The following is a 26,404-nucleotide window of genomic DNA, read 5'->3' as shown; positions in this document are numbered from 1 at the left end:
TGAATTATTTGAAATAACGAACTTGAGCGCGCAAAAGACGCGATATGTGAACGGCCCTTGGCGAGCTACCTCCAATCAGGCCGCGAGCTACTGGTAGCTTGCGAGCGACGTGTTGGAGACCCCTACCATTCAACAATGCTCAGTCCGACCTTCGCGGCCTTCGAAGGATGCACATTTACATTTACATTTACATTTATTCATTTAGCTGACGCTTTTATACAAAGCGACTTACAATTGCTATATATGTCAGAGGTCGCACGCCTCTGGAGCAACTAGGGGTTAAGTGTCTTGCTCAGGGACACATTGGTGTCTCACAGTGGATTCGAACCCGGGTCTCTCACACCAAAGGCATGTGTCTTATCCACTGCGCCACTACCACCCCTCGCAGCCTCTCAATTGGGACACAGCTCTAGTCTAGAACATCATAATCTCTAAGACTGTGTCTGAAATCACCCCACACACAGCCATTTGCAGTAGTGTCCGAAACAATTGTAGACGTTATCAAGTGCACTCATTCAATCTCATAATGCACTGCAATAATGAGTGTACAACCCATGTACGCTCAACGGCTAGAGAATACCCATAATGCACTGTAAGTTGTACAAAATGAATTCCTGTGTCTGACCAGAAGATGGCGCCTGCAGCTGAATCAAATCATCCATCCTTTTTCCAAACCACTGCTCCAATGTGGGTACAGCGTAATATCCTACAGGTATTAATAAATGCTTTTTAATTGATTATTAAATTGTTTAATATTTGTTGATATGGCCTGCAGCCATATCACCCTGTAGCCCAAGACCGGTTGCCCACTGAAGCTAAGCAGGGCTGAGCCTGGTCAGTACCTGGATGGGAGACCTCCTGAGAAAACCAGGTTGCTGCTGGAAGAGGTGTTAGTGAGGCCAGCAGGGGGTGCTCACCCTGTGGTCTGTGTGGGTCCTAATGCCCCAGTATAGTGACGGGGACACTGTACTGCCAAAAGAGCACCGTCCTTCGGATGAGACGTAAAACCGAGGTCCTGACTCTCTGTGGTCATTAAAAATCCCAGGATGTCCTTCGAAAAAGAGTAGGGGTGTAACCCCGGCATCCTGGCCAAATTTGCCCCTTGGCCTCTGTCCATCATGGCCTCCTAATCATCCTCATATACTGATTGGCTGCATCGCTCTGTGTCCTCTCCACCAGTAAGCTGGTGTGTGGTGGGCGTTCTGGCGCAGTATGGCTGCCGTCGCATCATCCAAGTGGATGCTGCACATTGGTGGTGGTTGAGGAGATTCCCCCCCTTCCATGTAAAGCGCTTTGAGGTCTCAGAAAAAGCTCTATATAAATGTAACGAATTATTATTATTATTAATAAGGTTTATACATGCTAGTTTCCATGACAGAGTTCAAGATAAATCGTTTCATTGCTACTGGAGCTGCCAGTGTGCTAAGTTTCAAATGATTATTAGACAGCAAGCACAAACTATGCAAAAACAGCAGCTCTTCCGGTGCACTCAGTGAACGAATTCACTCACTCGTTTTCATTCACTCCTTCAAGTGGACTATATTAGTTGAGTAATGTAGGGACAAGTGAATGAGGGTATATAGGGGGCGATTTCGAACACAGCCTACGTGTAGACTGCTCTTGTACAAGTCAGGTCTCTTTTATCTTTTTATGTTGCACATCCTTTCTAAGCAGTACTGAAGGAGTCATTCAAACAAATTTTTTTCCACAATTTTTATTCTGTATAAGATACAAGTACAATTTAAAACCGTGTAAAACAAATAAGTCCAGACTTTAAACTGGTAGTGCAAGTCATTCACTGTCTACTTCAGCTTTATTGGCACAGAATGTCCCTTTTTAAAGATTAATATTTCATACTCACATTCCTCATTTATAAATCCCCAATCATAAACCGATCATTCCAGTAAAAAAAAAGGCAAATCACCAAATAAAATAAAATAAGACATTCATTACAGTGTTATTTTTGCACTAAAATAAAAAAGATATTAAGAAACCTGAACATGGTGAAAGGAGTCAATGCACCAAAATGCTGTGTTCATGCCATGAAATTACCATAATTACGAGACGACAACTTGTGACGGAGCTGTTCACATCTTTAGAATTGTGTGTTTATATGCCAACATCATCAACGGCAAAATGAATTAGATTGAGTTAGATTGCAGAGGTCATGTGGTACAAGTCAGAGCTCTTGTTGTAATTGAGAGTTCTACGATGACGCGTAATTACGGTAATTCTGACATGGCGTGAACTTGTAATAATCAAGTAAACATGAATGTGAGGTATCAAAGTAAGCGGAAATCAATATGCATTTACTTCAAAATTATCAAACTGTGCATATTCAAAAGAGAAAGTTCCTAGTGCAGTCCATCCATTCTTGGGTTCGAGAACAACAGCGTTCTCCCACAGCGGATAGCCATTCAGCATCCCTGAGGCAAAATATCCCTGTGGACCAAAAGATGCACAGTTTAGAACAAAGACATAATGAATAGTTAAAAGGTTGCACATAAGTGTGTAGATGTTACCTTGACACTAAGGGTTAAGGTATACCATACACCTTCCCTTGTTCCTGACAGCCCTTCAGCAAGAACTCTCTTTCCACCTTTAGTGTGAAAAACATAAAGATCAGTCACAAATACAACAAAAATGGTTAATTCAGGTATGAACCAAACTAAGTAAAAACAAAATTAAGATTGTAATCAGGGTAAAAATTATTTCATATAGCTTAGTAAGCAGGGCTTGATATCAACACCCGCTAACCGCGGTTGGATTTCAGCGGTGGCGTGTAACGCAGTCACTCCTACTAGCCACTTTGGCGGGTTGAATTTTATTTATAATACATACATTTTTCAGTTGTGGTCTTTTAAAAAGGCATCTGATGTAATAAACTTAAAGGGGTGGTTGATTATGATTTCACTTTTTTTTTACTTTAGTTAGTGTGTAATGTTGCTGTTTGAGCATAAACAACATCTGCAAAGTTACAACACTCAAAGTTCAAAGCAAAGGGATATATTTGCTTAAAGAAACGGCTGGTAGGGACTACACAACATTCCTCCCGGGTTAGTGACGTCACACACAAACCCTAAAATTTACATAAACCCCACCCCCGGGAACACGATTTATAGATTATCATGACAGAATATGCTAATCAATGACTAGAAGATATCTACACATAAGCTACATAAATTCATCAACCATTCAGAAATGTTGTCTACATGTTATCACTTCTTCTTGAGTCTCTTCATCTTTGTCTGACTCCGGTTTGAACATAAAAGGCTAAAAGTTTTAGAAATTTTCAGGACAGACTGTTGTAGCTCCGCCCCCTGTGCCGGAAGCAGCAGCTCATTTGCATTTAAAGGGACAGACAAAAACTATGCGTTTTTGCTTACCCTCAAAAAGTGACAATTTTAACATGCTATATACAAATATCTGTGGGGCTTTTTTGAGCTAAAACTTCACATACACACTCTGGGGACATCAAAGACTTATTTTACATCTTGTGAAAAGGGCTTTATACCACCCCTTTAACTAAGTGCAATGTAGTGTTGTCAAAAATATAGATTTTTCGATACATAACGATACTGAAATATCTGAAACGGTTTCAATACTCATTTTCCGCAGAAAACACGATACAAGCTGCACTTTCTCGCTCTCTCACCACTCCGACACTCCGACAAGTTGACACACAAACCCGCTTCTTTTATTTTATTTACCCGTAATTTTATGGTGTAGCTTAAAAATTGGCTGGTGAGAGAAAACTTAATTTCAAACCCTGTTTATAATGATATAACCAAAATGAACATGCTGTACTCAAAGAAAGGGAAATACAAAATTGTTACCTATGTCATTTGTCACTTTATAGGTTCCATTCGCATAAAGCCAATAAAAGACACCCTTTGCTTCTCGGACGGATTCTCCAGCTTGATCAACCCTGGCCGCCAGAAACACACCTCCAGTGATGGGCGTCTCAATGAGGACATCACAGGACACATTCAGGTCTGTCCTAGTTAGACATGAGTGAAGTTTGGTTATATTAATTATGAGGCACAATTAATCAATGCCATTTACTATAGAACTGCAGTATTGAGTTAAACATCTCATAAAATATGGAGCCCTGAAGAAGGCTCCATGCCGCTACGCGTGGGCTTTTTAAAGTTGTCCAGTTAGGACATGTCATTTTTGTAATAAAGACATTTTAATTAAGGAGTGCCTTGGTTATCAGAGAATTATATCTCATAAAATATCTTGCAAAGTGTGTGTTCTTAATAAAAAATATAGAGCTTCGCACCCCTGAATCATTCGTAGATGTGGTGGATAAACGTCCAATATAAATTGGGACGTCCAAAATAAGTGTATAAATCCAACAGATTAGTCTAAACTTGCATCATCACAAAATTTCGGTCATTCAACCTTCCTCAGGCTTACAACACACAAAAATATCAGCAAATTTAAAAGCAAAATATTGTTCGAATTCACTTTTGCTAGTTTAACGACGGGAAAAATGGTCGCCGCACCCGGCGCATGGTCTAAAAGGGTTGTCCCTACTCTCTTAATGAGTAATGGGTGTGTTTTGGGTGTAACGTGCAATAAACCAATCAGAGTCTCATCTCCCATTCCCTTTAAAAGCCAGTTGCGCTCGCGCCATGGCGGATTCGCTATTAACATGGCGGAATTTGCAAGCGGAAAGACTGCACGCTTTCTCTAGAGAGGGAACGGATCTGCTCATGCACAAGGTTAAAGCGTGTGATTAGACCATCTACGGGACAAGCCGGATTCCACCATATCTTTATGTACACAATAATAATCTTTTACATTGTAATCCTTTTATTTTTATTTGGTATGTTTGTGTGCTGCTGCGTGTGCTGCTGCTGCCCCTGTGTGTGTAATAAGCAGAGTGTGTGTGTATAATAAGCAGAGTGTATGCGCGTTATGGACCCACCTATAGATGCACATTACTAACGCACTCTTTAAATAACAAAAATAAATATTGTGCCATTGACTTTAGACCAGGTTTCAGTTAGTCAATGGCGCAGTCTATTTCAGTTGCCTCAAAATAGCAATGCGTCAACAATGCGCCTGAACCTCGTTTTCAGACCAGCACGCCCATGGGCGAACAAATAGGCGCAAATGCATTTGCTATTTAAACAACATGGCGCAGGACGTGAAAATGATAACTGCGTCGGACTGAAACTAGCAAAAAACACTTGTGTCGGGCCTGGTGCTGCATTGCGCCGGGTGTATGATATGGCCCATTAAAAGTTGTATCAGCGATTTCAGGCCCAAAAAAGGCCCAAACATAAATGATCACATTCATCTAATCTTTCCTAACGATCCGCTAGCTGCCCGTCCCATAAGCAGGCCGTCAAAAAAACGCGTCTCTGTAGGCAGCCTAGGCTCTGAGATCTGCGCACAAAAACAATTGCTTTCAACACCAATTGCTTTGGAACACTATTTATTTTGGTTTTGAGTGGTGTTGAAAGCAATTGTTTTTTTGGGGCGGGCAGCTAGCGGATCGTTAGGAAAGATTAGATGAATGTGATCATTTATGTTATGTTTGGGCCTGAAATCGCTGATACAACCTTTAAGAGTCATAACATTTATTAGCATTGTAGACATCCAGATCCATATTTATGTGCTAGTATGTGCTAATAAAAATTGTATGATGTGTGTAATAAAAAAAAATATATATATATATCTTCTCATCAAAATATCACTGTTCCGAGGACAAACATACCAGCTGTAGTCCCCTATGATGCTGATGGTCTGGTCGGCATCTCTAGCCCAGGTGACCGGCCGTTCAGTGATCACCTGCCGTAAGGTAAAGGCGTGCGAGGCATTATCTGAGCTGTTTCTGAAGTACTCAAACACGCCGGTTTGATCAGCAAAATACGGAGCCTCAGAGAAGGGAGGGACATCTTGGAATGAAAATAAATGCTGTTAGAAATGTCATTTGAGTCAATGCCAATAGTTTCCTTTTGACACTAATACTCCTTACCAATAGTGAAATCATCAGAGTAATTCTTCGGAAACGGGCGGGATTTGGGGGGCTCTGGGTTTGAACCTCTTTGTCCAGTGGTGACTGTTGTGATTGTGTAAACCTCATCGACATCCAGTTTTAAGGTGAAGGAACCATTATAGACCTGTGTGGAAACAGGAAGTTTCCTTTACTGCCAATCCTGCAATGTGTTAAGACATGAAACATGGACTGAACTGATTGAATTAAACCTTAACAGGACTCCTCTGCTCAAAGAGCGTGTCTTTTTTGGTCTCAAAATCCAATTTTGAGTACCACAGTTGAAGGTCAGTGAGATGTGCCTGAAAAAAAGATGAAAGCAGAAAACATAAAATTAAGCCTTAAGGTTAAGAAATAAATGGATTGAAATATCAAGAACGGACAGAACTGCACTTACAAAAGAACCTTTGAGCTGAAATGTGACTTTCTGAGGGGAAACGTCAAAGTACGGTAGAGGAGGACGAATGCACTGAGAGTGATTGTGTGTCTAGAAAAAGAAAAGTGGAGGAGTGTACATATTGTGCATAGAGGTCAAAATAAATTATTCACTGAAACTTGTGTCCTTCACAAGACCTAAGAAAATATTAACCACCCACCATGGTTTCAATAATAATTGTTAGGTTCCCTTTACGGTCTGTTAAAGCCACATAGCTTCCTCCACTGGTGAGATTCCCCACCGTCTGTAGATAAAACCAGCCTGGCTGTGTAAATTGAGTTGTGTGCGCTACAGGGAAAAAGAAATAAAAGAAATTCATACAGGAAACAGAAACAAAATTCAACACTCATCGAGGAAATAACTAACATTCATCTGCTACAAGAAGCCATTCTCAGTCCCACGGGCTTACTTGGTGCGTGAAAACCAATGATGTTTGTTCTAGAAGATAAAGCAAGCAGGGTTGGGATTCATTTACCATATATAATGCATTTGCAGTAATATATAAGTGTATACCATATATGTATTTGCGTTGATCAATGTTTATATGCGAATAAAAGCCAAAACGAAATCTGTTCATAATATAAAGGGATTGTCTCTTTAGAATACTTGGATTAAACAGCTTGATTCATAGTTTGTAGGGGTGTAACGACACCCTCATGTCATGATACTGAACTCACAAGATGATATAATTGCGATACTCCAAGACATATGATAAAAGGTTAACAAAATAGGCACTGTTGATGAAAATGCTAAATTTGGTATTACATTGTGGGTATAAATGAATAGGCTTGGACTTGGTGCTGGAAACCCAGGACAATAGTGACACCAGACTAAAAATATTCATGATTCTGAAGCTGAAAATACAGAATTATTTTAGACGAATATGCTTGCACTCTGTCACTGACTAAATATATATTTAAAATGATGTAGGCCACTTTTTACTGGTAACATAAGACATTTGGCATTATCAGGACTCACAAATATTCCCCCATTACATTAGTATACATTATATTCAACATTATATATAGTAGTTTAATGTAGTACTGACACTAAAACTCTTAAAACTTGATATTTTTTTTCTCACAGTAATTTTCATTTTGGGTGAACTATCCACGATATATATTGTTGCATTGCGATATATTCTTACACCCCTAATAGTTTGAAATACTTTTACGTTGTCTTTATAAACTTTTTGATGCTTGAGTATCAGTATCAGTAGTTACTCCCATATTTCGCGCAAATCATCATGGGGCGTAGGAACAAGGTGGATAACCCAATTTCTAACCCTATTAACATGCCTAAGACTTTTGCACAGTACTGATATATACAGTATATATATATATATATATATATATATATATATATATATATATATATATGAACATAACATGATCTGAAAACATAAGGGCAATTTTGAAAGTAATTGCGACGACACATGCATCATCACTACGACACACCCCTTACAGAACTGGTCACACAGGGCATGTTCACGGGACTGATCCCAGAAATGTTACTTGGTCCCCATCCCAGGATAAATCCCGGAATGTGTTTGCGTTCACACACAAGGCACTCTAGCAAATCTACGGCAATTGTTTTAGGGATCAATGCTCTGTGTGAAAGGAGCTTTGTAAACATGTTACCAGTCATCCATATGGGAGAATCCACTACATAATGTCCACTCCAGGGCTCCTCCGCTGTCATCAGCCCATCTCCACCAAAGGACAGATTCTCGTAGTAACTTGCAATCAAATTCCAGGATATAGTCCTAAAACAAAGCAGACTTACTCTGAGCACATCATGTGTATCACAGTGCAGAGATAGCGAAAGTTTTATGAAAACAGCTCACGAGGTCATTCTGCCGTTCACGTAGTTCTGGTTCAGAATGCGAGCCCAGCATCCGGCACCGATGTCGTCGTTAAAGGTGCTGTAGTCTTCAGATGACCAAAGCTTCCTCTCCGTCATCAGAGCTTCCTTCACCGTGTGGGTGCCTGGGTAGTGGACACTGTAAAAGACTGTAAACTATAACTACACTCAGCTAGTTGGTTGATAATATGGGTTTATAAGGCCAAATGTTCTAAACTGCTCACCCTATCACCTCAACAGCATCATTCAGATATGAATCCTTCAACATGGCAGCTGCAATTGACCAGTCTCCATCTGCAGCAATGATGCCGATATTTGTATAACCAGCTCTGTCCAAAATATCCCTTAGCACCTATGGAAATTACAGACAGATAAATGTGGACTGACTAAAATCTTAATAATCGTATTGCCAAGGTAATTAGGCTGGAACTAAGATGACTATTTTTTACCTTAATGTATGCTGGATCACATGTTTTTTCATTCCATATCTGAAAAATATATCAAAATTAGTTCAAATAAAGGTTCACTTTAAAATAGACATCAGTAACAGACTAATTATAAGCAATACATACACCAATATAATCAATGTCAAGGTTGTGATGCTGCTTTGCTCCCATGATCCATGTAATAACATAGTTGGCAGTAACATTTGGAAAGAAGTAAGGCCATTGGGTTCCATATCCAACCCATCCTGGAAATGCCCAGGGAAGACCTTCAAAATCAAACCATTGAATCAAGTCAAATATCTGTGGTATTCTCTACATTATTTCTGTCCTTATAATATAAATGGCAAATTCAGTATGGAACAAATAGATTACCTATCAGCTTGATGTTTGGATTTCTCTTCTTAGCTTCTTTCATAAGCCACCACTCATATCCCCGATAAAAATTCCCTTCATCCTTACTGTGCATGTGAGAGGGTTCTGTGCCATCTGTCAATCAAACGGGAAGAAAAAGGTCAGTAATCCAGACTTGAAGTTTCTTAATAGTGTTTCTGGAAACCTAAATTGCTGAGACTGTTTGTTTTAGTCTAAAAATGTATTTCTAAGTGTGAAATATTTGTATAATTAAGTGTAAAAAATTTTTTTACATTATAATTGTTTTATAGTTTTAATAACTCCACACTATCCTTGCATCACTATCATTGGGTCAATCAAAAGTTAAAATTGTCTTATTTAAAAAAAAAAACATATAGTCTACATAATGCAGAGTCTATTTGCTAAGTGCAAAAAGCGTTATTTTCACTGAGGGAAAACACTATTTTCGGTAACACTATTTGGTTACACTTTATTTTAAGGTGTCATTGTTACAGTGTAATTATATATTTAAGTACTGATTAATATTAAGTAACTACATGTACTTACTATAGGGTTAGGGTATGTTGAGGGTTTAGGGTTAGTTGCATGTAATAATGCATCATTTACTGTTATTATGGTAAGTACTTGTAACATATACAAGGACACTGTAAAATAAAGTATTACCCACTATTTTAAGGTGACGTAGATGCATGTTACAACATGTACTTACTATAGTAATAACAGTAAATTATGCATAATTAACCCTAAACCAAACTTAACACTATAAGAAGTAAATGTAGTTAATTAATATTACTCAGTACTTATTTGAGTAAATACAATGTACCTATAGTACGTCACCTTTAAATAAAGTGTAACCGTATTTTTTTTCCACTAAGTGTAAATATTTCTAGTTAGATGCTAATTATACTTTTGCTATTTATACTATTTGTACCTCAGTGTACTCTAGTACATTATAAACCAGTATGTAATAACAACAACATATTCAGGATACTATGCCAATATTGATCAATAAAGATGTCCTTGAAGTCCCAGGAAGAGAGCATCAACAGCATGGTAACAAAAAAAATTCTAAATATTCTAAAAGTAAATTACACTTTTAGAATGTTTTCTCTATTCTTTATTAAAAACAAAAACAAACAAACAAACACCAGTTTGACTTTAAGTTGTCCTTGTTGCAGTGTAATTATACATATACAGTAAGTACTGAGTAATATTAATGAACTACATGTACTTACTGTAGTTTGGTTTAGGGTTAGTTGCATGCCACTACGCATAATTTAAATGCAAGCACATGCAACATGTGCAACAAGGACACTGTAAAAAAAAAAGTGTTACCATCGGCTTTTGGTAACACTTTTTTTTTTTTTTTTACAGTGTCCCTGTTACACATTGCACGCAACTAACCCTAAACCAAACTACAGTAAGTACATGTAGTTAATTAATATTACTCAGTACTTGTATGTATAATTACACTGTAACAAGGACACCTTAAAATAAAGTCAAACCAGTGTTTGTTTGTTTTTGTTAAGGGAGAAGAATATGATCGGAAAAAGGTGGATTCAAACTCAGGTCGGCTGGTCCATTGAACTCCACTGTCCTTCCTATCCAGCCCACTGCTCCTTCACCGGATGAACTTCTTTTGTCATTTTGTTTGGCTCAACCAGACAATAATGGAGTTCATGCAAAATCACATGACATTTTACAACTTGAATGAACCTTGATTTGTCATGAAAAGGTCAAATGTCAGAGAATTTCAGGAATGAACACTTCATCATCATGTCATTTTTTGTATTTGTCATGCTGGTACCACATGACTTGCATCATATGACTCATTCATGTACAATTTTTTTTCAATTTTTTTTCACATTGACAGCGTAGTTTGCTATGAAACAATACAATATTATGCCAAACTACTAATTATGGGTTTCTTGTCAGGAATATATATATATATATATATATATATTACTTTATGCTCCACCTGAATTAATTTTAAATCAAAAACATACTTATTATAGAAAAGGTGTGTATCGTGTGTTCAAATCTTTGACTGTATGAATTAATTTTTTAATGAATTACTGAACAAATTAATCGATCAGGACAAGTCAGACAGACAACATATTCACTTTATTACCTGTAGTTTGAGCGTCGCCTCCTATTTCTACCTTTAAGATGTGCAGTGAAGCTCCAAAGTTGGGCTGAATAAAACCAAACCCAAAACATAATAACAACACATTCGGTTATTCCAAAAAATGTCCTTCTTTAAATATCACACATCTGTGGCTCACGTGACCCAATACCTTGAATAAGAAATCCAATATCTGACTCCGATACGGTTCTTCATAGTTGACAAGAAGTCTCGAAGTGGCCTGAGAATAAAAGCGACAGTTTGTCAATAGCAACCACCGACACAATTATCCAGACTCACTTTAAAAAGTGAACAAAACTTCACTTACTCCTCCTCCGCTTAATCCACCTATTCCATCAAACTCTCTCCCTAATCCAATCCGATCATCTATAACATAAAACTGAGCAGAGCACCCCAAAATACAGGAGATAATGAACAGCAGAGTGTATGTTTGCATGTTTTGATGAATGATTTTTAACTGCTGCTGAAGCCTGAAATCATGATGTTTATGTGCAGCTACTTCCGTGTCATGTGCTCCGATCGAACTGCAAGTGAAACTCCTCTTATGTCATTGTTCTTTATACAGACATGCAGGAGGTAAACGTGAGCTCATTGATTCAAGAACAGTGCATGCAAATATCTGAAATTATGTCATTTGTATTAAGTATTTATATTTTAGAATTAGAAAACGGAACGCGTCGCGCTCATATCGCGCTTTGATTGGTCACTGAACGCGTTGGGCTCATATCGCGCTTTGATTGGTTACTGAACGCGTCGCGCTCATATCGCGCTTTGATTGGTTACTGAACGCGTCGCGCTCACCTCGCGCTTTGATTGGTCACTGAACGCGTCGCGCTCACCTCGCGCTTTGATTGGTCACTGAACACATGCGGAAGTGAAAGTGCAGAAAGCGTTTATATTTTCTTCCTCAGCTGGTGATTAACTCGTAAAAACAGCATATAAAGAGACTTTCGGAACAGCATCGTCAATATGTCTGTCGCAAATGCGAAACAAACAATAATGAATCCAGTAAGATTTACTCTACTTATACTTTTTCCTTATATGGGTCTCTATGCAACGTTAGACGGATAAGTTAATTTAGACTTCAACTGTTTATCTGTCAATGAAAGCGTTAATTGTTGTATCTTGTTGACTTATAAGGTAGGACAAACTGAGTCATTGTGTCTCATGTCCCAATTTCTGCCTGTAGACGATTCCTTATGCTGGGACCATCCTGGGCGGACTTCATCCCGGAGAGATGGTGCTCATCCAGGGCAGTGTCCCCAGTGACTCCGACAGGTGAGAACCCAAACAATCTCGATATCATTTCCACCTTAAAGGGTAGTTCACCCAAAGATGAAAATTATCCCATAATTTACTCACCCTCAAGCCATTCTAGGTGTATATGGCTGCCTTCTTTCAGTTAAACACAGATATATATATATATATATATATATATATATATATATATATATATATAAAAATCCTGGCTCTTTAAAGCTTTATAATGGGAGTGAATAAAGCCTGATATTTTGAAGCCCAAAAAAGCGCATCCATGATCCGTCATAAAAGTAATCCATACAACTCCAGGGGGTTGCCCTCCTCCATCTGTCAGTGGATCATCAGCTTCCTGACAGACCGGCAGCAGCTAGTGAGGCTGGGAAAAGTCACATCTCGGACCCTTACCATCAGCACTGGTGCCCCCCAGGGGTGCGTTCTCTCCCCACTGCTTTTCTCTCTCTACACAAATGACTGCACCTCCAAAGACTCCTCCGTCAAGCTCCTGAAGTTTGCAGACGACACCACAGTCATTGGCCTCATCCAGGACGGTGACGAGTTGCTTACAGACAAGAGGTTGAACAGCTGGCTGGCTGTCTGGTGCAGTCATAACAACCTGGAGCTGAACACGCTCAAAACTGTGGAGATGATAGTGGACTTTAGGAGAAACCCCCCTGCACTCCCCCCTCTCACCATCATGGACAGCACTGTGACAGCAGTGGAGTCATTCAGGTTCCTGGGCACTACCATCTCTCAGGACCTGAAGTGGGACAATCACAATGGCCCTCATTTATCAAAAGTGCGTACACCAAATTTCCAGCGTACACCTGGCGTACACCCAAAACCACGGTGACTTTGAGATTTATCAATATGAACGTTGGCGTACGGCACGCTCAAATGCTACGCCAGCTCAGGAGGTGGTGTACGCACGTTTTGAGTGCGGGAATGCGCAGAAAAACAATTCCTAACACCACAAAACGCACTGACAAACTAAAAGATATGATATATTATGACCCACTGTAAAAAAACAACAACATAGTAATTATAAACTTCAGTGTTTATTTTTGTGCAACATGGACTTCAATGTTTAAGTTGTGTGACTTTACCAAAGCATTTGAATTGTAGGCATATGTATTCCTTCAGTTGCGAGCCTGTGCGCTTTACCTGACAGTTCACGCCTTGTTTATACTTTCGCCTGGCTCCGCAGCGCGAGTCTCCGCAGACTGCGCGCACACCTCCCCAAACGGACAAGGCGTTTATACTCGACGCGCTCGCCGTTGTACTATTCTTTGAAACGATGGTTAGGCCAGGGTTAGGCCCGGCAGGTGTGCACGGACTGGGTTTAGTAATGAAAGGCTTTCAATGACCAAAAAAATTATTCAGACTGACAAAATAATAAAAATGACATTCTTCTTTTAAATAATAATAATAATAATACAAATAATAATAATAATAATGACATTCTTCTTCTAAATAACAATAAGCGTCATTAATAATAAAAATCTAGAAACATCAGGGAACATCATCACAGACCCCTCCCACCCCGGCCAAAACCTGTTTGCACTTCTGCCGTCAGGCAGACGTTACAGATCTCTGCGCACTAGAACATCTAGGCACAAAAACATTTTTTTCCCCCATGCTATCTCCAGCTTAAACAGCTAAAACAGCAATTAACACCTGCTGTATAATTCATTCAGTACTTGAGAGAGAAGCAAGAGTTTTTTTTTTTTTTTTTTTTGTGTGTAAATACATATACAAATTTTATTTATAGAGCTGTACACACAATGCACAAATCTGTACATAAGTCTTCTGTTTCAGATGTATACTAGAACTATTATTATTGTTTATTCTATTTATTTATGTTCTCATTTAAATGCCTGTTCTAATGTCATATATGTATGTACCAGGAGCTCCTGTAAAAACCACAAAAAATTCCTTGTGTGTTTGTGCACACTTGGCGAATAAAGCTCATTCTGATTCTGATTCTGATTAATAAAGGCCTTCAGAAGCGCAGTTTAGGGTCAGAGGTCACTCTTCCGCCAGAGTGATTATAGTTTAAAAAGTTTTAAATATGGATATTTTTCTTACAAAAACGCATTGCTTCGCTTCTGAAGGCCTTTATTAACCCCCTGGAGCGTATGGATTACTTTTATGATGGATGGATGCACTTTTTTGAGCATCAAAATCTCAGGCTCTACTCACTCCCATTATAAAACTTGGAAGAGCCAGGATATTTTTTTTATATAACTCAGACTGTGTTTGGCTGAAAGAAGAAACTCATATAAACCTAGGATGGCTTGAGGGTGAGTAAATTGCGGGATCTTTTTTTACATAAAAAAAATATTTTGGGGTGAACTAACCCTGTACATGTCACTGCAGTCCCCAGACTGTACTTGAGGTAGTCCTGTAACAGTTGAGGTGGAAGGGGTCTTTCTAGTTATAAGCCAACTTCCTCTATATACTGAATATGCTGACTTTACTCACGCAGGGAAATATTATATTAATAGAAATAAGAGATGATAGAAGCACCAAACCTTTTTTCATGGCCATTTCTGGCCCTTAAAACATATTTCACACACTTTTACTGTCAACTAACTCTCACAGTGGAAATCACTAGATTTATTTCATTTTGAAACGCATCTCTTTTTTTCTGAAATGAAATGTCATTTCCAATCTTCCATCTCAAATACTTTTTTGTGTTTTGAGAACATTCTGTGATGTAAATGACATTGTGGTCATACTTTAGATTAGGGTCCAATTCTCAATATATTAACTTACTATTAACTACAACTTTTGCCTCAATAAACTCCTAATTACTGCTTAATAATAGTTGTTAAGTTTATGTATTGGGAAGGATTAAGGGATGTATAATATGGTCATGCAGAATAAGACATTTATATGTGCTTTATAAGTACTAATAAACAGACAATATCATAGTAACTAGTTAATAGTGAGAATTGGACCCTAAACTAAAGTGTTACCGAACTCTCAGAAATTAGCCAATTCTTTTGCCTAATTTCATGGCTAGCATTTTATATATCTTATATACACAATTAATTGATATTTTCACATAATGTAATCTTAATTTTCCTCACACATCACATGACTTGCATCTCATCTCCATCATGCTAATCATTTACACCATTGCAGGGTGGCCGCGGGTCCTTAAAAAGTCTTAAAATGTCTTAAATAAAGTTTTCCTAATAAAAGGCCTTAAAAAGTCTTAAAATGTCTTAAATTCAGATTCGATAGGTCTTAAATATTTCTGGTCACGTTACCGCTAAAATTTCTCCAGTCTGACGGACCTAAAATCCGTCAAATAACCAGTGAAGCATCGAATCGCGAGAATGATTCAGATTTTATTACATAAACAGCTATTGATAATGATAATGTAGGCTTTTTCTGGTAACGCTGTTGAGGCTCGCGCTGCTTGTCTCTGTGATAGATTTTATGGCAAATGAGCATAACGGCAAACATAAAAATTAAAAAAACTCCCAGAAGAAACATACTGAGGTAAAAATTCAAAATGTTGAGTTTTTTTTATTTATAACATGTGATATAGTTAAGTAACATAACATGACGGGAGCTATGTTGCTGAATATTCTCACGATTGCAAATGTTACATTGATTTTAGTTCAATAAACAAGTAGTGCAGAGCTCGAATTTCGGTCTTCTATAAGCTCGTTAAGAGCTCCAGGCGGCGATAATACACTCTCGGGTTTCGGGAGTCGGGATAGACGGAATTGTCACTTGCATAATCGAGCCAGCATTGCATCATGAGTAACTAAAGTTTATCATTTGCACGTCTTTTAAAGTTTTACCAGTTTAAACATTCACGCGATTTGAAACTATTCTGTACTTGCGCGCTGTCTGAGAGATGTTTTTTTTCACACATGTACATAGAGTAAAGCCGCCTCACAAACAGCTCGCGGGTAACAAAAGTTATTTTTCGTGGATTTGATCGCTTTAACAGTCAAAAACATGCGAAAATGATGTTAATTTCGGTCTTGGTGAGTATCCTCTAAACACAGTCGGTTATGTCTTAAATAAGCATAAATCGCACATGACCGTATATTGAACACAGGATCCGTGCACTAGCTCTTAAAGGGACAGCAGACATATGTGTCTGTCATTCATTTGGTTGTCAAAACAACAAACCATAGCTTTCATTTTAAGGAATCAGGATTAATAGCCTATGTATTTAATTTAGTCAGGACAAAAATACTACCCAGTGTTATTTTACATTTGATTACTTTATTCAGTCTCTGTAGTATTTCTGAATACTAGTGTTAGACCTAAGCAAAAACTTTTCTCTTTATTTCTATTTATTGGTATCTTTATTCTATTGTATTTATTTGTGCTACTTTTTTCAATTTAATTCAAAGATTGAAATCAAGCTTCCTTGTGTTGTGTAAATTCTTAAGACCAAAATTACCCCATTGTAAAAATGCAATGAGTGAGCATACATTAGGCGAGATACATGTAATTAAAAAAAAAAGTCTAAACTCCCCCCTCAAATAAAAAATCCCCCCCCCCCCATAAGAATCACCTAAGGGGGGATTTCCCCCCCATTTTCCATAATGAAATTCAGGCCCTGAGTGAATATTAAATTATTTCAATTACTTATGTTAAATATTACATATACGCATGTAATATAATGTGTATTTCCATCACAGGTTTGGTCTTAAATTTAATTCAAAGTGGCATTAAAAAGGTCTTAAAAAGTCTTAAATTTAACTTGTTTATATCTGTAGACACCCTGCATTGTCTCTTTGGTAACCAAGTACATTAATGTTTGAAAAAACTTTATTAGTGGTAAAATTGTTGGTCAAAATAAAAATTATGGTACAGCTGAGGAACAGTTTGTGGAAATAAAAAATGTGGAAAGATTTATATAATTTTCACACAAATTGAAGTACTTTATTTTATTCTTTGCTTAGATCATCAGTCATCACCATATGTTAAGAATGAAAGTCTGCGTGCTGAACAGGCGTAAAAATATTCTATTCATAAAATCTATTCATAAAAATAAATGATGACGGTATTGTCAAAGTTTCCAAGATGGTTAACAACCATATAACAAAAAGAATACAGTTGAAATCTGTTGAAACACCCTGGTATATGTTCATATCCACATCCAGTCCAAACAGTGAGAATCTGTAAACTGTCTTGCAGGTTTCAGGTGGACCTGACCTGCGGGAGCAGCGTGAAGCCTCGGGCAGATGTGGCTTTTCATTTCAATCCTCGCTTCAAGCGCTCTCCCTACATCGTCTGTAACACGCTGGAGAAGGAGAGCTGGGGAAAAGAGGAGATCCACTACCTGATGCCCTTCAGGCACGGCACTGCCTTTGAGATCATCATACTCGTGCAGAAAGATTTGTTCAAGGTTATAAACTTGCGTTTTATTACTTTGCCTCCTCTGTTCAGTGGCATCTATCTCTGGTGCCATATGATGTCAGCTTTAATCTCTTTCTCTTGTTTGAAATGATACATTAGCAACTTTATATTAGCTGTATGTGTAAAGTTGAAGTGGGTCATTTTTGGATGTTAAAGGTGCAGTAAGCATTTTTTATTATTATTATTTTTTTTTTTTGGTGTTGAAAGTGGATTAGACTGAGCGCCACTACACATTTGTAGCCAATCAGCAGTAGGGGGCGTGTCCACTCATGACAGGGGAGGAGAGAGAGTGAGCAAGAGGGAGATTTGAAGAAAGACTGTAGAAAGAGAGATGGCTGAGAGACATTACAAAAGAGAAAGGTCAGAGGATTATCTTTGGAAAAAGAAGGGTTATGATCAGGCAAGAACTTTAGGACCAGTGTTAATATTAGAAAAGCTTTCCAGCGCTGGAGAGACTGAAGCGGGAAGGCCAGAAAATGGATGCCGGGGTTGAGTTGTTGCTCCTCCATACGTGAGTAACATTGGCTTTTCTGTGTTTCACAGAACCAAGATATACTGTGTTGTTGTAATATTAGCTGTAGTAACAGGACAGTTTGCTGCTGCTGGAGACTAACAGCCAACTCTTGCTTTTATATACTCTTGTGGACTGTGTGTTAATTTTTTGTTCTTGCTTGTTGTTCGTTTGTCATCTTCGCTTTAGCTATGATAAAGAGACATCTACTCTTGCATTGCATGTTCGTTCATTTTGGGGGCGGAGCAATGAAGGGTTTGTTCATTTGGGTTGATTTCAGATATCAACTGTGTTTCTCAGGAATCGCTTACTGCACTTTTAAAATACTTTCTCCTTAATATGCAGCAGGTAAGCTGTCCCCCAAAGTGTAAACACGGTGGCTCTGTGGATCAAAACATTAGACGTGTTTGAGATGCCAAACACCTTGAATGTAGACGAGAGTAGGCGGCTGCAGTCAAGGGAGGAATAAAACATTCATATAGTGATATAGAGATCTATGCAACTTAGCAAAAGCAGATACTGCTTGTTCTTTGTTACAGATGAAATTAATGTATTTAAAAAACTGCTGCTTTTGTACCTAATTTAATGTTTGTAATATTTCAGTTCAAGGAGGTCAATGGAGTTAAAAGGAATAGTTCACTTCAAAATGAAAATTCTTTCATCATGACATTTACTCACCCTCAAACCTGTATGAATTTCTTTCTTCTGCTGAAGACAAAAGAAGATATTTTGAAGAATGTCGGTAACCAGACAGTTGATGGACACCATTGACTTCCATAGTAGGAAAAAAAATACTATGGAAGTCAGTGGGGTCCATCAACTGTTTTTTTACCGACATCTTCAAGATGATGACAGAATTTTCATTTTTAAGTGAACTATTTTTTAAGTGAAATATTCCTTTAACTCTCAAAATCTGTGTCTTGTCCATCTTTTCAGTCGAATAAAGACATGATTTCAGAAATATGATTAAAATCTCATCATTGTAAAGGGATGTGGTAATTAAAGGAGATGGGGCAATTAGACTTCAATGTATTTAATTCACTCGCAAAAAACTGTTGCGTTTCAGGGTTCGGCATAATTGGTGATGGAAATAATATGAGATGGAAGGAAAAACTATATTTCATATATTTTGCGAGTGAATTAAAAGTTTCTTTAGGAAAGGTTTTGAGAGAACACAAAAGGTTTGCTAACTTTCTCGAGGGAATGCAAAATTGTCACGAGCAAACACTAAAGCATTGAAATAAAATTTTTACTCCCATCTCATATTGTGTCCATCACTGTCCTTTTAGGAGCTAGGCCTATATATAATTCTATAGAGGTTGTACTTTATTCTCACACATGAAATATAAAAGTAGAGTTAATAGAGTATAATTTTAAATAAGATAAGTATTTCTAAGCCAATGAGAGCTGTGACATCAGCAAATCGTGTTTTTAATTCACATGCTTTCAGTTGATGGCACTCTCAAACATGAACTTGTTTGTTCTTCAAAAGAAGTGGAAGTGCACAGGAAAAATGTGTTGTGATTTCACAAATGACTTGTTTGTTTTTAAAATAAGCATATAGTTTGATTAATCTCCTCCAGGTGGCGGTAAACGGCTCTCATCTGCTGGAGTACAGGCACAGGTTAGAGCTCAAGAAGGTGGACACGCTGGCCGTATCAGGGAAGGTTCAGATTCAGGCCATTGGGTTCATTCCCAGTTCAGTGAGTAAGGTAACTTGCTTTTTCTTTTTATTAGGATTTCCAACCATTTAAAGAACATTTTTGCATTTGCATTAAAGTAGCCTGAAAACTGACCGATAGTGGGATTGACAGATACTGTATATGCACAAATAATGTCAATATAGTATAGTTATATGTAGAGAATAGTATTAGATCAATTGTAGACTGTAGGTCAGGGGCACATGATGCACACACTGTTTATTTGATCAGCACATTTACTGTTTATGATGTGGTTGGTAGTGCATTTTTGGATGGAAACATGATGATGTGATATTTTTTTCAGAACCCCATCACACCTACAAACGTCGCTGTGAGCAAAAGATCACTGCCTTATGTAAGTGACTACGCTGATGTTGTTTTTAGTCATTGTGTTTTTTAATTTCTATATATATGCACACCACTGTTCAGAAGTTTGGGATTAGTAATGTTTTTGAAAAAAGTCACTTCATGATCACCAAGACTGCATTTATTAGGTCAAAAAGACAGTAAAAACACTAATATTGCGAACTATTATTACAATTTAAAACAACTGTTTTCTCTTTTAATATATTTTATAATGTAATTTATTCCTGTGAATGCTAAGTTGAGTTTTCACCATCATTACTCCAGTCTTCAGTGTCACATGATTCTTCAAAATCATTCTGATATGATGATTTAATGCTCAAGAAACATTTATAAATTTGTATTAATTCATTAATTTTTTTATATTTTTTTCTGGATTCCTTGATTAATAAACAATTCAAAAGAACAGCATTTATTTGTAGTAAAATTGTAAAATTTTGATTAATATGTCCTTGCTGAATAAATGTATTAATTTCTTTCTAAAAAAATACATATTAATGACCTCAAACTTTTGTACGGTAGTGTGTGTGCACATGTGTGTTAGTGAAGTGATGTGTATCTTTGTTTTGCAAAAAGATAATTGAAATAATTGAAAATGAAAATAATTTTTCAAATAGATAGTTTAGCTGAAGCTGTTTATTTATAACGTTCCCCTCCTCTTTCATCCAATAGTCAGTCATGTCGGAGTCAGGTGACATGGTGAGTACATGTCAGGCTATAATTTCCTAAAGGGCAAACATGAAATTGTTTACACATGCAGTTTTTATTACTTTTGACTACAGATCAAACTGCATAACTTGATTTCAGAATGATTGAAATCAAATTGAGGTGGGTGCCTCACAGTCTGGACAGAAACCAGGTCACTTTGACCCCTAAATCAGGCCTTTACAGCAAGCACCTTACTGATCAGGGACTTCTAGGAAGACTACAACCTCAAGAAATGGTGTATTCACCTTCACTTTCTTATTGTTAATGGACAAGCATCACTATATATACAGTATATATATATATATATATATATCTATATATATATATATATATACTATTGCTCATTCATGAATTTAAATTTTTGGGTGAACTAGAAGTGTGCCATTACTTTTCTAAGTAATCAGACTTACAATTTTCTCCTAGCAAATGATGACATGAGCAATAATCCCTTAGACTAATACCATGACCTAACCAGATGTGATTTGATCATTTCTTCCGTGCAAATCTGAGATTTGTTCTAACCAACCATGATGAAGGAGATGACATTTTGTCAATGGCTTGGTTTCTGTTCCTACAGCGTGGCTTACGGATCAACCGCCAGAAAACTCTAACAACTGCCTAACAATGCCCTGGGAACCACCTATAATACCCTAACAGATGCCTTAGCAACACCTTAGCAACCATACAGTATTGCAATGCACTTGGAACATCTTAAGGTAGAGATCTTCAGCCCTGCTTTGGAGACCCACTGTCAAGTCAAGTCACCTTTATTTATATAGCTCTTTTTTACAATACAGATTGTTTCAAATCAGCTTCACAGTGATAACATGAAAATAATACAACAAAGTTTGTTTCTAGAAGAAAACTGCGTCATCGCCCACCTTAAAGGAGCTGTATGTAAGAAATGTATTTCAATTAATCATAAAATGGCCCTGATATGTCACTAGACATAAAGAAATCATGTTCATTTCAAATACTTATATCACTGACAACAGTAGTCCGACCAGGATATTGTCATTTAAAAAGTGAAGTTGCAGCCCTCAACTGATGTTGATGTTGTCATCTTGTGTTTTGGCCTGAAGCGCCACCCTCCACCTATCTACCAATCACGAAGTCAGTAGTGTTTCGGCACCGGGGTTGCCAGCTCTGCTCTAGTTACCACAGCTACGTAGCAGCCTACGTTCCTGCTGGATCCTGCAGCCTATCTGGCAACCTCGAGTCAGGGGGGAGGGGGAGGGGATACACCGCTCTACAGTAATTTGAAAGTGATTGCAGTACCAGTTTTGGCCACAATCTTACATACGGCTCCTTTAAGTAAGCAGATCAATAATATTGTTGAATATTAAATGTCCCCAACTAAGCAAGCCAAAACTGTCCTGTGAAGTTTATATCCAACCTGCTTCTGCACACCTGCATGTGATTTGCAAGCATTCCTGGTGGCGCTGTAAGGCTTTAAGCCTTCACGGTAATACTGCGGACACCAGGAAAGGAGGCCAGAGGATTTTTTCTTGTTAATGGATGTCAATGGAGGACAGGCTTCACTATGCTGAATAAACCATTTTTGTGGGAAAACAGTTTATCATTTAATGAATTGACAGCCTATCGGCTAATCTTCAACATGTTCTTCATGAAATATTTGTTTTGGATTTATCTAGTTTTTTGAGTTTACACCCAAAAAAAATCCTGTTTTATAAGAAAGTCACAAGCCGCGTTTCCATTACCCTTCAAATTGCGCAAATTGAAATTGCGAATTGAAGATACGCCCAATGGAAACACGTAAATTTCGCAAAAACTCCCATTTATCGCAAAAAAAGTTGTTCAGGCAATTCGTGATGAGGTGGTTTTTCAGGCAATTCGAAAAAGAAATATTTCGCAAAACTGCAATGGAAACAGTTTTTGCGCATTTACAGGTCACCTGACGTAGATGACGTGGTATGTTTGGACAGAATATGAGACAGAGTTCTTTATTAAATTCATAAAAGACCAAAGAATTACAGGAATACTGGATTCTAAACCTCAAAGAAATGCCACAATCAAGACCTCGAAGCAGAAATGAGTGAGAAACACCCAGAAACACCTCAAATGTGCTGCTCTCAAGTATAGGCTAAGGGAATTTCCTTGCCATTAATGCTTGGATAACACACATACATCTCCTTTGATTAATAATAATGGCCAGTGTGGTGGCTGAGATACATAAACCTACCAACATCCGTTGCTATGATTTTTGGAATGACTTATCGAGAGAGGAAAAAATTAAGTTTTACTCGCATAACATCGGTTTATGGAAACTGTGTCATTTCGCAATAGTTTTTTGTCGACATCTAGAAAAAATCGCAAGAGTTTTGCGCAAATCTGTAATGGAAACGCACCTACAGACAAGTTTGCGACAGTTTGGAATTTACGGCCACTCTCATTCATTTCTATGGTATCCCTAACAGTGACTGACTGTCGCTCAACTCTAAACAAATGCGATTTGTTTTTAAGGCACACACGTTATGCTTTCTCCAATGGTAGAGCCAGGGAACCTCATATCTCTTAATAATATGGCATGGCTGCGTCCGAAATCCCATACTCTCTTGAGAGTGTGGAGAGAGACCGCTAAAAAGTATGTTCTATATAGTATGAATGTAATCAGGACGTACTACATTTGCCATGTTGTCATTATCACGTGACCTACCAGCATCAGTTGCTTCGCTTCACTGCCGTTCATAAACCCTCTCCCGTGCCCTCATGGGATAGTAAAGTGTCCATCTTATACACACTTCAGGATCTCGCCTGAAGAAGTCAGTCATCTGGCTACTTTTTGCCTACTCTTTTATGAGAACTGTGAATTCAGTCATACTTCTTTTGTCATATACTGTTTTTCGCATACTAAATAGAAAGTATGTGATTTGGGATGCGGCCCATCTCTGTCCTAAAGAACTTGATTTGCTGCTTCAGGTGTGTTTGGTTAGGGTTGGAGCCAAACTCTGCAGGACAGCGGGTCTCCAGGAGCAGGGTTGAATACACTACACGAATTTGCAGAGATCTTTGCCCTGTTTGCATTCTGGAAGAGTCAGAGCTAGTTGTAGTTAACAGATTTCACAGGAAATCGTGTAGCTTATGATATTTTCAACATATTTTATATTTTGAGCAGATTTTAGAACATGCATTGTTTTTGTTTGTCATGCAACGAGGCAACGTTCTGCGTTAGTTTGCAGTTGTTGGAACAACTTGAAAAGTCTAGTAGTGTGTGATCCTCAGTTGTTCAGTGCATGACAATTAGGATATGTTTCGATTTTAAAAGTCGTGTAGTGTATTCCAGCCTTGTAATAATTGTGACTGGTAATAATAGCTGTGATTTATTATTGTGGTTGGTGGCCACAATAAAATCCAGTGTCATCGGTGGTTTTGGGTTGGGTAAATTGCACTTTGTCTTTGTCCTGCTGAATCTGAAAGATGTGTCCTTTTTCTCTCCAGAGTCTTCCTTTTAGGAGCCAACTTGCGAAAGGATTGCGTCCAGGAGATTCCATTATGGTGAAGGGGCAGATCACTGATTCCCCACAGAGGTGTGAGAAGAAAACAACCAGCAGCAATACCACTGGAATATTATAGATATATAATATATAATTAATGCTTTTTGTCATTTTTAACCTATTTCTCATTGAATTATGTATTGATGTCTTCTATATCTTCCTTTATCCCCATAGTTTCTCAGTAAACTTACGCATCAGTAACTCAGAGGACATTGCTTTTCACTTAAACCCTCGTTTTAAGACTGGAATCTTTGTTCGAAACTCTTTCCTGTGGGGTTGCTGGGGGTCCGAGGAGTGCAGCCTCTCCAGCTTTCCCTTCTCACCTGGTCAATACTTTGAGGTATCAGACATTTCCTGTCATTAATGGTGTGTTCACACTTGTAGTCACGGTTCTCTTGGTTCTTTTGGTCCGGACCAAAAAAAGAAAATGATACATTTAGTCCTGGTTCACTTAGCATTCAGTGTCATTTTTAATAGCAAACCGTAAGATATCTTTGAACATACAGGATGGAGGTCATGATTTAGTTAGATATTTCATCAGATCCTGCATGTGCATCTTATACATTGTAGCTTTGTATTTTTGAATGGTATCTGCTCTTTGAACTCTGACTTCTACCTCATGCCCTTCCATGGCAGATGATCATCCTGTGTGAAGCTGAGGAGTTTAAAGTGGCAGTAAACGGGTTCCACCAGCTGAAATACAGGCACCGTGTGCAGGATCTGAATTGTGTGGATGTGCTAGAGATTGTGGGAGATCTAGAGCTCAAGGATGTCAAGATGTGGTGAGCAGCTCCAGCCTGAAAACCATTCCCATGTTTTCTCCAACCAAGTATATTTAATCAACCTGTGACTCCTGTGGCTATGCTAATCTCAACTATTTTAACTACCTTGTTCAAGTTGTAATATGAAAGTGGACTAGTATGCTAGACCTGGAGTTTGGTCTGTTTACATTTTTATGCCACTATCACTGTTTAATCTGTCTTGAAATTATACTCCTCAACCACTTTATCTAACTATTAGCACATTTAAACTAGCATCAATATTCCGCGACATGGTTGTAATGGTCAAACAAGGTTGTAGACCACGAACATAACAGATGGATGGAAAAAACTCCCATCTGGCAGGATATTAATGGTTGTGTGACAGTAACTACTGTCTGTCTGTCCAGCCATTTGTTTCGGAATCATTCCAAACTAATTCCAGGCATTTGCAATTACAGATTTACAGGGTAGATAAACATACCTATCCTGATCCAACCATAAACCTTTTCAGTAATGAGTATAATAATTGAAGTTGAGTTTCTTAAAACATTTCATTTTCCTTTCTGCAGAAGGTGTAATTTTACATCAGAGAAGCAGATGATTAGCTAATGAAGCCTGCACTAATGCATTGGCATGATAGCCTTAAACTGAAGAAACTGAAGATCAGTAAAAAAAAAAAAAAAAAAAAAATATATATATATATATATTTGATAGTTTTTGCAGATCTATGCAATATTCCAATGGCCTATAATTGCTTTTTGCTACTAATAGTTTTTAGAATTGTCTGGTAATTTGTGATATATTATAAAATATATAAATCTCATTTGTTTTTGTTTTTCCTTTGAGAGATGTTGATCAATGTATTAGAAATAAGCAATATTATAATATAATAAAAATATAATATATACCTTTTACAATG

The 26,404-nt window shown here is 37.8% G+C and overlaps 2 protein-coding genes across 2 annotated transcripts; one reads left to right on the top strand and one right to left on the bottom strand.

Annotated features, from left to right (window-relative positions):
- Positions 1 to 1,684: 1,684 nt before the first annotated feature.
- galca (galactosylceramidase a) lies at positions 1,685 to 11,872 on the bottom strand. Its single transcript, XM_082148474.1, has 17 exons — positions 11,581 to 11,872; positions 11,425 to 11,493; positions 11,259 to 11,322; positions 9,128 to 9,241; positions 8,882 to 9,021; positions 8,759 to 8,797; positions 8,534 to 8,661; positions 8,293 to 8,448; positions 8,087 to 8,211; positions 6,607 to 6,734; positions 6,408 to 6,497; positions 6,223 to 6,312; positions 5,993 to 6,137; positions 5,732 to 5,912; positions 3,837 to 4,000; positions 2,523 to 2,599; positions 1,685 to 2,442 (listed from the first exon to the last, which is right to left on the bottom strand). The coding sequence occupies exons 1-17, from the start codon at positions 11,707 to 11,709 to the stop codon at positions 2,299 to 2,301; spliced, it is 1,983 nt and encodes a 660-aa protein (XP_082004600.1). The 5' UTR covers positions 11,710 to 11,872; the 3' UTR covers positions 1,685 to 2,298.
- Positions 11,873 to 12,121: 249 nt separating this feature from the next.
- On the top strand, positions 12,122 to 26,404 carry lgals8a (galectin 8a). The gene is made up of 9 exons (XM_082148518.1): positions 12,122 to 12,281; positions 12,463 to 12,551; positions 17,706 to 17,916; positions 20,022 to 20,150; positions 20,443 to 20,493; positions 21,174 to 21,200; positions 24,669 to 24,757; positions 24,899 to 25,064; positions 25,361 to 26,404. The coding sequence occupies exons 1-9, from the start codon at positions 12,243 to 12,245 to the stop codon at positions 25,508 to 25,510; spliced, it is 951 nt and encodes a 316-aa protein (XP_082004644.1). The 5' UTR covers positions 12,122 to 12,242; the 3' UTR covers positions 25,511 to 26,404.

The sequence above is a fragment of the Leuciscus leuciscus genome (assembly GCF_965113295.1).
Source record: "Leuciscus leuciscus genome assembly, chromosome: 19".
Classification (NCBI taxonomy): Eukaryota; Metazoa; Chordata; class Actinopteri; order Cypriniformes; family Leuciscidae; genus Leuciscus; species Leuciscus leuciscus.
Note: the sequence above shows the minus strand (reverse complement) of the source record. Positions and strands in the feature narration are given on the sequence as shown.